This window comes from Takifugu flavidus, chromosome 18 (assembly GCF_003711565.1).
Source record: "Takifugu flavidus isolate HTHZ2018 chromosome 18, ASM371156v2, whole genome shotgun sequence".
NCBI classification, from domain to species: domain Eukaryota; kingdom Metazoa; phylum Chordata; class Actinopteri; order Tetraodontiformes; family Tetraodontidae; genus Takifugu; species Takifugu flavidus.
In genome coordinates, this window is record NC_079537.1 from 4,004,345 (window position 1) to 4,019,524 (window position 15,180).

General features: G+C 52.6%; 1 protein-coding gene across 1 annotated transcript; it reads left to right on the forward strand.

Moving 5' to 3' along the window:
- The first annotated feature begins 2,792 nt into the window (after positions 1–2,792).
- fscn1a (fascin actin-bundling protein 1a) lies at positions 2,793–12,990 on the forward strand. Its single transcript, XM_057014665.1, has 5 exons — positions 2,793–3,837; positions 9,089–9,245; positions 9,874–9,995; positions 10,328–10,495; positions 11,248–12,990. The coding sequence occupies exons 1-5, from the start codon at positions 2,997–2,999 to the stop codon at positions 11,454–11,456; spliced, it is 1,497 nt and encodes a 498-aa protein (XP_056870645.1). The 5' UTR covers positions 2,793–2,996; the 3' UTR covers positions 11,457–12,990.
- The last annotated feature ends 2,190 nt before the right edge of the window (positions 12,991–15,180 follow it).

Below are 15,180 nucleotides of genomic sequence, written 5' to 3' on the forward strand. Positions count from 1 at the left end.
CAAACCTCTTTCCATTACAAAGCTGCATTCATCCATTCACACGTTTGCTCCCTGCTGCCCAATCATCTACGGTCCAACTCCAAACATGCAGCTTCAGGAGCTGTTTGGGTTTCAGTATCTCCCTCAAGGACACTTGAAGACTATAGGGCCTGGGATTGAAATTCACTGAAGCTATGGCTCTGCAGCCCCCCCCCCCCCCCCTTTCATTAGTCCGGATCTAATCAGAGTAATCAGAGATCACCATCGCGGTGGCTCAATTTACTTGAAACGAGCGCTGTAGCTCGGGGCAGTAATGTCGCCAGACTGTCAATACTTTATCCGCCGAGTGGTGAGAATGGTGGCGAGGATGAAATCAGCACCTTTGCCTCAGCAGATGAGTATTCTGATAAGAGGAAGTGGAGGCAGATAGAGGGCGGCGTAGTTGGAGGAAGGCTTTTCCAGCACGTTGGGTCGGGATTTGGATGCTGGTGACATTTGATGACACAGACCATCTGTGAGTCTGTTGCTCCAACAACAAAAACTGAGTCAGTCATTTAAGTGAATCCTCTTAGTTTAGGATGATGTTTAGGATAAAGGGGGGGATTTGCCCCTGCTCATGGATGCAGAGACTCAATCAGCCTAAAATCCCTAAACCCCTCCGTTTGATTCCGAAATCATTTCGTCTGCTGAAGACGCTTTACGGTGCTGTGGGAGTTATGGCCACTCACTGGTTAGTGACCAGGTTACTCACCAGGTTCAACCTCCCCCCGCTCAAAATCACATATGCTAAGTTATCCTCCTGACGGTAGATCCACGAGGATCAGTATGAAGGGTCCAGTATTTTTCCAGAAATGTTGGGAACTAAAATCCTGCAGCATCCTGCAGCTTTTGGTCAAACACACACTCAGTGCCAACAAACTATGACTTAGTTCAAATGCATGTCACGAGCACTCAAAACACCCTTTACAGTGTAGAGTTCTGGTTGATAAATTAATAAATTGGCGTCACTGAGCAGAAACCTAGAGGAGGAGAACAAGGGATCCTCCTCCTCTTCTTCGTCTTCAAACGTTTAAAGGTGAATGACCTGCGCCGCACAGGGGAACGTTCCACAACACAGAGAATAAGCTGCACGTGTCGGAGCAGGCCTGTTGATTTCATTACTGTGTAATTCTGCAGCTGAAATTGCATTAAAGCAGGATTTGCTTGGAAATGTTTGGGCTGGAGATTGAACTGGAGCAGACTGTAGGAGAGCGAGATTACTGCTGATTAGATTACATGTCGGGCTCAGATTTCTTTCATTGGACAAACCCAGCAGTGAGGAGAGTGGCGGCGCCTTGGCTCTGTCATCATTTATGACGATTATTTATCTATAAAGGATTATATAGTTCTGAATTCACACCCTGCTGCAGCGTTGTGGAGGACTGGAGCATTATATTGACCTTTGACCCTGGTTTACAGCAGCCATGTTGGAAAGAATAACTGCATTCATTCGCCGAGAGAGGAGCTACATAAACTACTTCTGCTCTGAAATGGTTTTTATGCGCAGCTGCTACTGATATGACCCCCGTGCTTTGTCCCCTGGTGCATGCGTGTTATATGCGTGTTATAAATGCGTGTTTATGCGCATGTTTGTGCTGGCGCATCCAAAGGATGCCAGAGCGATCTGTTTGGCCTCTTTGTTTATGAGTCGGGCCTTTCCTGCCCTCAGATGTGTGTGTGCTCCGGCCATGAATAGAGCTTTGTGCTCAGAACACACAGCAGAGCCACCCTCATGATTTCAATGCCGAGTCCGAGCGATTTTAAAAATAATAAACTAAGGGGAAAAAATATGATGATGTCTGCTGCTAGAACAAAGACACAGTTGTGGCCTAGAGGGGGAGGTCCATCCTTGTGACCCCCCCCGTACTGTTGCAAACTACAGACAGACAAAGATCAACATGTGACTGTTGGAAAACAGTTAAAACCGTTTCAGGATCGCTCGACTTTACTGACAGTTGATGTGACGCATCGCTCCTCCAGCAACAGGATGGGCCCCTCCAAATGACCCCGCTCCCACTCAAGGGAGGGTTTTCCTGCTACTATCGCTTGCTTAGCTGCTTCAGGGGTCACGTTCTGTTTCTGAAACGCACCTAGAGGCAATCCTGGCTGTAACAGATGCTATATAAGTGGAACTGAATTGCGATGAACTGCTCTATCGATGTCACTTCTGTTTACTGCTATCTCATATTTATATCCCACAGTTCAGACCTTTGTAGGACAGCTGGGTGAGGCGGCAGGTTGTACGGTCAGAGAATCAAAAATGCTTCTGAAGGAAGGTGCGGATGAGTCTGACTGGGTTTTATATATTTTATTCTGAGTTGAGATCAGGTGGGTAGTTTCAGCTGTACACACACAGAGATGGTGAATTTATAGCTGCTAAGCAGGTTTCTTACATACAGATGTGTTAGTAGATAAAGAGTGGTTGAACAAAAGGCAGGTATGCCTGAGGATCACTTGATCGCAAGATTATATATTATTGAAATGAGAGGAAATGTTTCAAAATCAAACCCCAGATCTTGAAATCATTATTTTCACCTACTGGTCACTTAATGAAGACACATCGTCTCCTATATTATCTGTCACTATATTATCTCCACTGAGCTGTTTAATTTTATAAAGTTCGCTTCAGAGGAACTATAAAAGAACTCGACCCACCAAATAATCCGTCTTTTTCCAACACAATCCTGCGCTATTTCACCGATGACTGTCAATCTGAAGGGGCGTGGCCGCTCGGTCACGTCACTGATGGTTATATAGGCTGCAGCTGTGGCGGCGGGCTCGCGCTGCTCAGACACTGGACCGGCGGCGCGCGCGCACACACACACCAACACACGCGCTCCCCAAACAAAGAGAAGCACGCGAGGCAGCTCAGCATCCCACCCTTTCAGCCGCGAGCCCACTAGCAGAACCGCCTCCCCCCATCCCTCACAACAGAACCGAACCGGACCGGTCCGAGGATCCAGCGCGGAGAAGCGACCATGACAACTAACGGCGCGTCCAACGGAACCAGCGACATGCTGCAGATCCAGTTCGGCCTGATCAACTGCGGGAACAAGTACCTCACGGCGGAGACGTTCGGCTTCAAAATCAACGCGTCCGCCACCAGCATGAAGAAGAAGCAGATCTGGACCCTGGAGCAGAGCGGCGACGACACCAGCGGGAACGTGTTCTGCCTCAAGTCACATCTGGGCCGGTACATGGCGGCCGACAAGGACGGCAACGTCACCGGTGACAGCGAGACCCCGGGCCCGGAGTGCCGGTTCGTCATCACCGCGCACGACGACGGCCGCTGGTCGCTCCAGTCCGAAGCGCACGGGCGCTACCTGGGCGGAACCGAGGACCGGATCATCTGCTTCGCCCAGACCGCTTCGGTGGCGGAGAAATGGAGCGTGCACATCGCCATGCATCCGCAGGTGAACATCTTCAGCATGACGCGCAAGCGCTACGCGCACCTGAGCTCCAAGGTGGAGGAGATCGCCATCGACCGGGACGTGCCGTGGGGGGTGGACTCCATGATCACGCTGGTGTTCCGAGAGCAGCGGTACCACCTGCAGACCTCCGACAACCGCTTCCTGAAGAACGACGGCGCGCTGGTCGCCACCGCGGACAAGAGCACCGGCTACACGCTGGAGTTCCGCTCGGGGAAGGTGGCCTTTAGGGACTGCGGCGGCCGGTACCTGGCCCCCTCCGGACCCTCCGGGACCATGAAGTCCGGGAAGAGCGCGCGCGTGGGCAAGGACGAGCTGTTCGTGCTGGAGCAGAGCCACCCGCAGGTGGTGCTCACCGCCGCCAACGAGCGCAACGTCTCCACCCGGCAAGGTGGGTGCGGGGGGGGGTCCAGGTGACTGGATGGTGGGTGGGTACCTTCACCTGTTTAGAGCTCAGACTGGGAACCACCTCTGGCACCGGCCTGGTTGGGCCCAGTGGGGGCACGTGGGGCCCAAAGGCCGGTGCCAATATGCCAAACTATAGGTTCAGGGTTAAATTTGGAGACGTGGTATAGATTTAGGTAAAGATGGGGGTTGAAATTGGATTAAAGGCTTGGGTCAAAGGATATGCAGAGGAGAAATCCAAGTTGTGTGTGTGTGTGTGTGTGTGTGTGTTGTGTGTGTGTGTGTCTTTGCTAGTATCTGAGTCCCGGGTAGAGGAAGAGTTAGTGATGGAATGTTAGGTTGCATTCCCCCCCCCCCATACACACACACACACACACACACACACACACACACACACACACACACACACACACGAATATAGAGCACATAAATGACCCACATATCACAATAGCCAACTGCATGTATGCCCATATTAGCTTTACAACGGGACATCCAGCAGTTTAACCATGTCTGTCGAGGGCAGAGTGTGAGCTCCTCAGCTCCTCAGCTCCTCAGCTGTTCTTTTACTGTATCCAACCTCAACACTCAGTAATTTGAACAGGAAGTCAGGAAAAGCTTCAGAGCCGGATGCTGTTTTCAACATCTGAGTGTAACAAAGAATAACACGTGCAGCGTTCCCAGATTGAGCAGGAACCACTCAGCGTAGCTGGGAGCTCTTTTCTTGCTGCACCTCCACTAATATCTGTGATTTCCTCCATGAGTCTGACGTTAATCCCCACGGATCCGAGCACGTCCCTCCCCGACACCCCCTGGCTTTAATTTTGCCCCCTCCCGTCACCTCCGACCCGTCCTCCGCTCCTCTTTTGCGCCCCCAACCATAATTTCCTCCCTCGCGCTTCGCTCACGTCCTCCCTGCAGGTTTCCCCTCCCCCCTGCCCCCCAGACCCGCAGGCCCTGGCTTTTGTGTGTTTCCGAGGGTCCCTAACGGAAGCATCCCTGACGGAAGCGTTTGAAGTCCCGGGTTGGTGTTTAGAACCGTGCGGTGACGCGTGGCGTCCGTCTGCTGTAACAACTGATGGGACCACTCAGACGGGGGCTTTTTGAACCTGTCCCGGGGCCTGCTGGGGTCCCTGTGCACGTCTTTGCTTCCTCTCCTCGGCCTCCGATCGCTCTGCTTGTGTTCCCAGCTCGTCCCGTCTCCGCTCGGTTCCTTCTGTCGATGATTTATGGGAGTTCTCAGCTGCGACTTTCCCACCATGTGGCGGGTGGGACCGATTAATGTTCACATGGATCCCTGCTTGTATCAGTCATGTATCTCACTGGTTCTGTTGGACTGGCTCAGCTCCCACAACTCGGTGCACCTGCGCCGCGTCGCCTCCCCCCAGCACATCTGGAAGGGTTGATTAAAAGCTTTTATTGGTGGGAAAATGGCGCTCGGTGGTTTTCCTGTGAGTTGCGCCCTTTAAAATCCAGGATTTTCATCGACCCCCGCCTTGATTTCAGTTGTAGTTCCACTGCAGACCAGTTGACATTGCTGCTGGTGTAACCCGATGCCCCGGAAGCGCCCCCCCCCTCCCACAACAGGATGGTTGTGATGCAGATGAGTCCACACGCCGTCTGCCTGGCAGATCTGAACCAGCGTGGCAGCTAAAGCTGGCTGGGTTTCATTAACAGCCAGAGGGTTTCTGGTTTTGTTGGAGACGGGCTGAAGTAGGTCACCCTGAAAGCGGCTTTGCCCAGTCTGAACGTCTGATTTTTGATGCTTTTGGAGATCAGATCCAGATCAGGGCCGCAGATTTGGGTGGAAACCCAGAAATGTGACATCTACGGCGCAACAATCACCGTCTCCTTTCCTTCCCCGCGACGCGTCTTGCGTAACCACCCCGTGCGGATGCTGTCGGCCTGGAGCTCAGCGGCCTTTTTAAGTGGGCCGTTCTGTCTCTGCCGCTAAGTGGGAGCGCCAGATATTCGGCTAATTGGACGAGAGGCCGTCGTATCTCGCCGACCGCCATTGTGAGCGCTCGCTGCTGTAACTGGAGGCGGCACAAATGTTGTCTTATCCCGGGGAAGTGATCAGCATCACCCAGCTACGGAAATGAGTGGACAGTGAATGTCGTGTTTTTCCATTAGCACAATAATGGCTAAGCTCTGTTTATACTTAAAAGCACTGTAAAGCCCTTTAAGTTCCTTTCACACATGTAGCCCAGCAGGTCCCCTGGGAATTGGATGCTTTTTCACACATGTGGCACATTGGCGTCCATTAGCATCAGATCTGTGTTGGCTAACACGTGTCCTCTCTGGTTGTACGCCCCTGTATACTTTATTCTTTACTCCCTGTGAGCAGCTTAAATGACTATAAATATTAGATGTTCAGAATTGTGTAACCATTCTGATGCGATGACCAAAAAGATCCTCTGTTTGTGTTTACATGCTGATACTGTGGTGCCATTTAAAACAAAAACCAGACGGTATTTGGGAAGCTCTATAAAATGGGCCTGTGGTTCCCGTACCAACAACATCTGTGGCTTGTTTTAGAGGAGGCGGCACAAAGTTTGGCTCCATGTTGTGTCTGGCCGTGACTCGGACCCTGACACCCTTTATCAGCCGTGACCCCGACTGGTGCGGCTCTGCGTGTTCCGCTCACACAGATATGAGCAGCCAGTGAACGCATCCTTGGTAGTGTTGCCTAACTGTGTCCTTTCGTGTGTTTGTAGAGCCTTGTTGTGTCTTCCCGTGTGTGTGTGTGTGTGGTGTGTGTGTGTGTGTGTGTGTGGCACCAGTCCTGACGAGGTCCCTCTGATTACAGGCCCGCTTCAGCTGCTCTCCAGCCTGTCATTCAGCACCTCTGGGTGTGTCTCTGCACACATGTCCTGTGTTTCGCTCCATTTCTGAACACAGAATGGGTTAAAGTCAATCCACCGACCAATGTGGGACATCCCCACGCACGGCGTTCTGTCTCGCTCGCCACTCTGACCTCTTTTATTTTAAAGATACGGTTATGGCTCATTTTTTTCCTTTTTTTTCCTGTTTTGATGGCAGTGAAGCACTTGTGCGTGTGTGTCTGCGAGTGTTTGGGTCAGGACAAAAGCTGACGAGCCCGCTCTCCGTTTGTGTCTCAGCTGGTCGCCTTCTCGGTCAGGCCCGCCGAACAATAGGAGACGCGCACACACACAATCACCATGACTGCACAATGGTGTGTGTGTGTCTGTGTGTGTGCGCAGCGGCAGCCAGGGCGACAGTCTGTGCTCTGCTAAATGAGATGGCTTGGCAGCACAGAAAGATGGATCTGTGTGTGTCTATCTGTGTGTGTGTGTGTGTGTGTTCATGCTCTGATGCGGTTTGGGTGGATTCCACAACCTTTTGGTGTGGTGGAAGCTTTGCAGACCCTCTTCATCTCCCTTTAACCCCGTGAGCGTCACAAAGGGAGTGTGTGTGTGTGTGTGTGTGTGTGTGTGTGTGTGTGTTATGTGGTGGAATCTAATCTCGTATGAAGTCGTCCATGTCAGAGTTCAGGACTCGCGCAGGCTGTGGGAGAGCAGAGTTGTGAGCAGTAAGACCTGAAATTAGTGGTTGTGTGAAGCTGAAGGGCAAATGGAGGATTTGGATCTTTCAAACGGTGGAAAATGACCTTTTTTGGTGACGTTTGCTCCTTTTAACGAGAAGAAACAGCAGGTTTATGGAACACTGAGACACAACTGCAAGAATGTGACGAGTAGACGTCCCCAAATTGGCTGATTCCAAATGAGTTTCTGCTGCTGGAGTGTTTGTTCGACTCGGCTGCTTCGTGATTAAGCGTTGACTCAGCTGTTTTCCCGCTCCGGCATCCCACCTCGGTCAGGAACGGCCCCCCCCCGGAGCTCTCGAGCGAAGGATTTGGGCTGAAGTGTTCACAGTTCACTAATGTGACTGAAGATCCTGAAGCTGAGCCTCAATGTCAACCTGGTTTTCTCCCCATTTCCCTCAAATCCTCCGTTTAAAGTGTGCTTTCACCTCTCTCTCACACACACACACACACACACACACACACACACACACACACACACACAGAGCCTTCTATACTTGTGAGTACTGACCTAAATCTCATTCTCAACTCTTCAAACACTCCTTTAATCTTGTGAGGACCAGCCAAAATGTCCTCACTTTGCTAGTAGAATGAGTATTTAGTTCCCCACTATGTAGCGGAGACAAGAACACACGCAGCATGTGGTTCCCATTATGGTCGGTTATATATCCCCTTTTAATGTTTTGGGTTCTTATGTGAGCATCGCTGCATATTTCTGGGGAAACTGGATCCTTCCTCTGAGGCCGGAGCCTGGATCCAGCGTGGAGGGAGCGCCGAACGGCCGCGTCCTTTCTCTTCTTCACAACAGCTCGGACATCGGCGCCAACGCTTCATGGAATCCGTCTCTGACGGGAACACGCGGCCCAGCTGAGACCGTCACGTTAGCTTTCTGTCTGATGAGAGCGAGACGGTCGCCTTTGATTCGGCGCCCTCTAATTTATTTTAAACGGCTCCATGTCGCAACGGTGGGAGGATTTGAAATAGTTGAGTTTGCGCCGCCTCTGCACCTCCCGCTCGCTCCCACAGTTCAACGCGTGGGCTCTAAAGTCCCCCGGGGTGTGTGTGTGTGTGTGTGTGTGTGTGTGACTGGTTCTTGTCAGACTGGGGAGGAAATCTGGATGATTTATGCCCCAGAAACGATCCACGTTTCACATGAACCTGATTAAAAACGCAGAGTTGAGGCTCTTTAAGCTCCTCCTTCTGTCGTGGGGGGGGTGAGGTGCCGCCGTGTTGAGAACATGGAAAATGTGGGCTGTGGGGGAGGGCATCACGCATGAGAGGGGAGGTGGATGGAGAACATGACCCCCCCCCCCCCAACCCACTTACTTTACATTTACACATCGGTCCAGCTCATCTGTCTGTCAGCCCCCCGGCTGTAGGTCCGTCCAGGCCATGAGCTCATCACACAGGACCCATTGTACTTGGTGGGTGTGTGGTAGAGGGGGGGTGTTGGTTCTGAACTCATGGTAGGTGAAGTCAGGAGCCTTGTGGGAGTGTGTTTGGTGCTGAAACCCACTTTGGGGGGGCGTCTCTAATCCAGACCATCTGATCCTGACCAGAGACGTAAGCGTTAGCATCTCCTGCAGCTAATAGCATCGCTAACTGAACCACTATTCTTGATTAACTCCACATCTTGTGTCCCCCCCCCCCCCCCCCCCCCCCGCCCCCCATGCAGGTATGGACCTGTCGGCCAATCAGGATGAGGAAAGTGATCAAGAGGTGTTCCAGGTGGAGATCTGTCGTGAGAACCGGAAGTGCGCCTTCCGCACCGCGGCTGGGAAGTACTGGACCCTGACGGCCAACGGTGGCCTGCAGTGCACAGCCTCCACCAAGTAAGCACCCCCACCCCCCCCCCCCCCCCCACCCCCGCCCCCCCAGCACACCTGGGCCAGTCCGTCCGCTCCCTCGTTGTCCAGACAGCGTAACACTCATTCCTCACGCTTCCCAGCGTCTCTTCTCATCCGGTAATCCGAGCTGACTCATCACTTCTGTGCGCGTTGGAGGTGATGCCACGTTCCGCAGAAGATGCCCCCCCCCCCCCCAGGGAGCGCCGGCTGTTGCCATTTGACCCCCCCGCCCCCTGAGTCGCTGGATGATTTCACTGTGAGGCCCCTGAACAGATGCAGCAGTAGAAGCACCAAAGTGGGATTCCTGCCTTTAAAGATGGCCGCCGTTGGGAAGAAATAAAGAAGTAGCGCCGCTGGTTCAAGAATGCCTGAAAACGGCGCGTCTGGAGATCAGCGCAGCCTCCACAAAGATAATCGAGCGCAGCCTTGTACAAACGTGACCCGTTTGACCATTTGTACTCAGCAGCTGGCTCCCGTCTCCGAGCAACCGGAGAGTTAAATGTGACTCTGTGTTTACACTCTCACGAGTGCTACTGGGCGGCTAAGTGCCGCGCTAACGCCATCATCCATCTCTCCCCTCATTTGACTCGCCCGTCTCTGTTTGCCTCCGTAGGTCAGCGAACTGCTACTTCGACATCGAGTGGCGTGGGAAGAGGCTGACTCTCCGGGCCGCCAATGGAAAATACGTGGCCGCCAAGAAAAATGGGCAGCTAGCGGCTACCATCGACTCTGCAGGTCGGTCGGATTTGTTGATTCAGCCGCTCCCAGAATGACCTTAAATGAGGCGGGTGTTAGCCTTTGTTCTCTGGTGGCTTTAGCCTCTGACGGCTGGTTTAGCTTTAAAATGTATGTGAAGCTTCAGATTATTGTGGCTCGTTAGCATGTTGCTGCTGCAGTCCGATCAAAATAAAAGTTGAGCCTGATAAAAGTGGTTCTAGGTCCTTTAGCTTCAGACATCAGGATCAGATTCTGATGCTGCCAGCTAGCGCTCCGGCGCTGCGGTTTTTGGCCTTTTATTCCTGAAACGAATCCCAAACCTGCTGTGTTTTTATCGCCTCCCTCTCCAGGCGAGACTGAGGAGTTCGTCATGAAGCTGATCAACCGTCCCATCATCGTTCTGCGCGGGGAGCACGGCTTCATCGGCTGCAGGAAGGTGACGGGGACGCTGGACTCCAACCGCTCCTCCTACGACTACTTCAGCCTGGAGTTCATGGACGGGGCCTACAGCCTGCAAGGTGGGTGTGGGAGCGTGTGCAGGGACCTCCTGCAGGCACACGGGATTAAAGCATTTAGCCTTTCAGGGATTGTCTTTCCGGATTTACCCATTCAGGGGGACAAGAAAGAGGGATTGGATGCGGATAATTGGCGCCGCCTTCTCATTATGTAACGAGAAAGCAATTTTTAAGGCAAATCTTTTGATCCCTTCTGTTTTTATTTTACCCTAAGCCTCATTTCTGCTTTTCCGACATGGCTTTCAGCCTTTTTGTGGGTCTAATTTTCCTGATGCCGGATGCTGCTGTTAAACGGGGGGGGGGGGACTGGAATTAGAGGAACCAGATGAACCAAGTCCACTCACACAACCCGATTTAACGTCTAATGTTATTTATGCTCTATGCGTCTGTCCCTCTCCTCTTCTCCCCCTTTACCAGCAGCAGGTGGGTCCCCTGGAGGTTTCCTCCTGTTAAAGGGAGACTCCTGCTGGTTTGGGTTTCTGTAGAGCCCCTAGAAACAATCTAGTTTGGAGCAGATGTTGTATGAACAGAGTGGAACTGAACCCAGTCAAAATGACCATATAAGCAAGGTCCTGCTCGTGGTTTCTTCCTGTTGGGGGGAGCTGTTGCTGGCTCGGGGGTCTGATTGCATCATGTGAACCACAGCTCGATGAAATAAAACCCCAAGGTTTTCAGATTGAAATGACGTGAAGAGGCGGCGTTGGTGGTCGGTGACATCACGCAGCGTGACCTTTACTCGCCTTCTCCCTCCACAGACTCCACGGGGAAATACTGGATGGTGGGTAACGAGCAGTCGGTGGTGAGCAGCAGCGACACGCCCGTCGACTTCCTGTTCGAGTTCTGTGACTACAACAAGCTCGCCATCCGCCACGTCGCCGACAACAAGTATCTGCGCGGCGACCACGCCGGCGTGCTGAAGGCCAACGCAGACGACCTGGAAACCGCCACACTCTGGGAGTACTGAGGGCGGCGCCGACACCCCCCCCCCCCCCCCCCCCCCCGACCTTCCCCCCCGTTTTCTTCGTGTTTGACTTTCCGTGTTGAGGACAGGAAGGACGGAAGACAAGGAGGCGCTCCCTTCCCTCCCGTTCCTGCTCTCCTCCTTCCTTTCCTTCCTCCCTTTTTCCCAGCTCTGCTCTGCCGCATCGACCTTTATCTGTTGCCATAGTTACCGGGGGGGGCGTGCACTTTTTTCCTGCTCCGATCTGGTTCGCTGCTTGTCCTGCCACTCGCTCCACCTCCTCGCCTTATGATCTGACCGACCCTCTTCCAGAGCAGAGCCACACTGAAACAGCCTTGTCACCCCCTCCGCCCCCCCCCCCCACCCCCCCACCACCACCAACCCCCCCACCCCCTCCGAGCAGCACATGGTGGCAGTATTTATGGTATGCGACCTGGTCTGTGTGATCCGTTTCTGCCAGATCCAGTCCGCTGAAATCAGACCCCATCATGCTTCCCGTTAGCCACGTCCAGCGGCTCTATTTTTTGGGGCGGATGAATCCGGCAGAAACGGCGAGCTCGCGCAGAGCAGGTCCAGCGTGGTTGTTGTTGAGCGGGCCAAGTTGCCTCTGTGTGATGACTGTTATAAATGAAAGATATCAACGCTAACCCACTCTTTATCTCACATGTAAAAAAAGAAAGATGTAAACCAGTTTGCTATCATGTTCTGTGGGCCTTTTCCAGGATGTAGGAAGCAACAGGCGCCACTAGCATGAGCTAAACCTATCGAGAAAAGTCCGAAGAAGTACTGGAAGTAAAAGCGCACTGGCTAGCGTCGTTGGGGTTGATTTGGTTTCTCCATGTCCGAGGCACAGACATTATCATGGGTGGGCGTGGTCGGTCGGTGGGTGGGTGGAGCTAGCAGCCGCAGCGGAATGAACCACTTTTGAAAGCTGCTACTTGAATCGAACTTTCATACTGGACTAAACCATTATCTCGCCTGAACCAAACTGGAATCCGGTGCTACAAACCTGTCCGCTCCCCGTCCGCTATCGCCCTTCCTTCCGTTCTTTGCGTAGCCGCGAGTGCGAAGGGCGTCCCCTTAAAAGCTTAAACACGTTGGTTTTTGTTAAGATAGTTTAAATAGTGCAGTCATGTAGCGCACTGCAGCCACAGACCCCATTCCACGGCATTCCGGGCCGTCCCGCCCGCCGTCTCAACCCTCGGGTTTCATCTCAGGGGGGTCGGGAATATGAAGGCTGAAAACTGGGGGAGTTGCTCTGTAGAGAGCGACGCTCCGAGGCGGCCGGGTCGGAGGCCGGGCCGGGCCGGGGCGGTGGAAGGGGGAGCGTGTGGTAATGACTGTGCCTTACTCTTGAGTTTCTGGGCGGTAGGAAGGTTAAAGATGTAAGAAGAAGAAGAAAGTCCACGTCTTTGCTTTGTATAACTGGAACTTCTTTTTGTATTTTTTTTTTTGTATGATATTGTGGATTAAACTCTCTTGTGCCATTGGTCCACCTGAAACCTAACCACCAATAAAACTGGGATTTGGAATGTCTCGCCTGTGTCATGTGGTGTTCTCCCAAACTTTCAGGCACATTTTACAGCGTAAGCTAACTTAACATTGAACAGCTTTAGTAAACACTTAGGGTGAGGCTAACGCTTGTTGGAGTCGTTAGCTTGTCGTTACTTCTGGTCGAAGGATTTGAGACCTCACCTGGGACCCAAGTGCGGAACTCCTGGGAAGTCCTGCTAGGCCCCTCCCCCTTTAGCACGCCGCTGCCCAGCGTTCAGGCTAACGCTCTCCAGTCGTTACACATCTTTGCTGTTTTAGGCAACGTGTTGTCCAGATGTTCGTACGTCCTCGCCTCATCGGCAGCTGTTCCTCGGTCTTCCCGACCATCACTCACTCTTTGGGCCAGTAGTGGAGACGCACAGGTGACCACGCCCACTCCAGGTCGGTGACCACGCCCACTCCAAGTTTCTGACCAATCACAGAATAGTTACGGGAAAATGGTTCTGACCGAATAAACCTGCTAACAGGCTGTGGGTTTGATAAACTCAGCCATATCAGACCCAGTTTAGGGTTTCGACGTTCCGACACGTGGTGACTTCACACCTGCTGCGCTGAAACTCGGCGTCTTCCCGACGCTCCGGCACGTTTCCGCTGCCTCTTCTCACCACAGCGGCTTCGTTTCCTCGCCCAGGCTCGCGCGTCCACATGCAAACGTTTTCCCGTCTCCTGAATGGAGCCTTTGTGTGGAAACATTTATTTGAGGATAGAGAGGAGGCAGGCCTGGATGACCCCCCCCCCCCCCCACCCCCCCCCCCATAGCTCACAGATCCCGGAGGAACCCCAACATGACAAAACAAAGGCTCACCATTTGCCCAGCCTTCCTACCTAATCTGCCCCCCCCCCCACCACCACCGTCGGACCCCTGAAGCCCGCTTCGCCCGTCTTCCTTGATTATTCTCTCGCCCCCCCTAAACCGCTGCTCGTGAAAACCTGACTACTTCAGCCATGACGCTGGTCTGGAACGTGGGTGCAGCAGTGGTTTGTGGGTAAAATGTGACGTTGCAGGAGGAGACGGTTGGAACAAATGAATAAGGAAGGAAGGGGGGGGGGCTGTGCAAAATGGCTCCCAGCTCCACCCTCGTCCACGCTCCCCCAGAAATCCTCCAGTTGCCACGGAAACCCCAGCTGCCGGGAGCACAGAGGCGAAGGAGCACGTGGCGCACGCGGGCTCGGGCAGATGTTTGTTTCAGCCCAGATGTGAGATGATGAAGGGCCGCCGCTCGTGTGGTTCCCAGAGGCTTCTGGGTGAGAGGAACGGCAGGAAGTGGGCATCCACTTTGATCCACTTTGATCTGGAATGACCTCATCACCCGGGAACCTCTGCAGATGCTCTTCTCTCTAATCGGATCTCATCTCATCTATCTATAAATTCCCCTCATAACGAGGGGCTGAGTGGCTCAGCCAGTGATCTCTTTAACGGACGTGAAGGAGCATCGTGGGTCCCTGCGCGGTGAATAGATCCCTGATCCCAGACACACGGGTGCCTGATCCCCATGTTGGGTCAACGAGGTTCTGCTTTAAAACCTTTGGCAAAGATTCTGACACATTCATACTAGAATAGCGATGCTAACGGATCCCAGAGGCTGCATCTGTAATCATGCTAACATCCTGTATTCGTCTGTTTTCAGGGAGGTGACACCAGATCCTAAATGTCCTAAATCGCATTTTAGATCCGCTGGTATAAAATCTGGAGACGATTTGAGAGTCCAGAATATCAAGCGGACTCTGTGATGGTTAGCATCACGCTAGCATTCATGGTGCTTATATGATGCGGCTGATTTGGGGAGTTATGAAGGCAAACATTCATAAAGATCACGTGCACGTCAGCGTGTGTGTGTGTGTGTGTGTGTGTGTGTGTGTGTGTGTGTGTGTGTGTGTGTGTGTGTGTCCTGTGATGGACCGGTGACCTGTCCCGGGTGTGTCCCACATGTAAAGAGAGGTGCTTTGTTTTGTGGTGTGAAAACCACTAACTGAAGGAATAAAGACCTCTTTTTATTCAAATTCAAGGTTCATCCTCCTGTAATTTTTCTCTTCTGATTGGACGATGAATCATGAATCACAAACAAACATCAGTGAGGAGGAAAATACGAGATTAGAGCTGAATACGTGAACAATAACCACAACAGGAAATCAGGAGAAATGTAGCACAAAATGATCATTCTTCATCATATAT

Bases quoted from the DNA above. Each gene is read 5' to 3' on its own strand.
- fscn1a (XM_057014665.1), top strand. From the start codon at position 2,997: ATGACAACTAACGGCGCGTCCAACGGAACCAGCGACATGCTGCAGATC. The intron at 3,838-9,088 runs GTGGGTGCGGGG...CCCCCCATGCAG, and splicing joins CAACGTCTCCACCCGGCAAG to GTATGGACCTGTCGGCCAAT. The intron at 9,996-10,327 runs GTCGGTCGGATT...CTCCCTCTCCAG, and splicing joins GGCTACCATCGACTCTGCAG to GCGAGACTGAGGAGTTCGTC.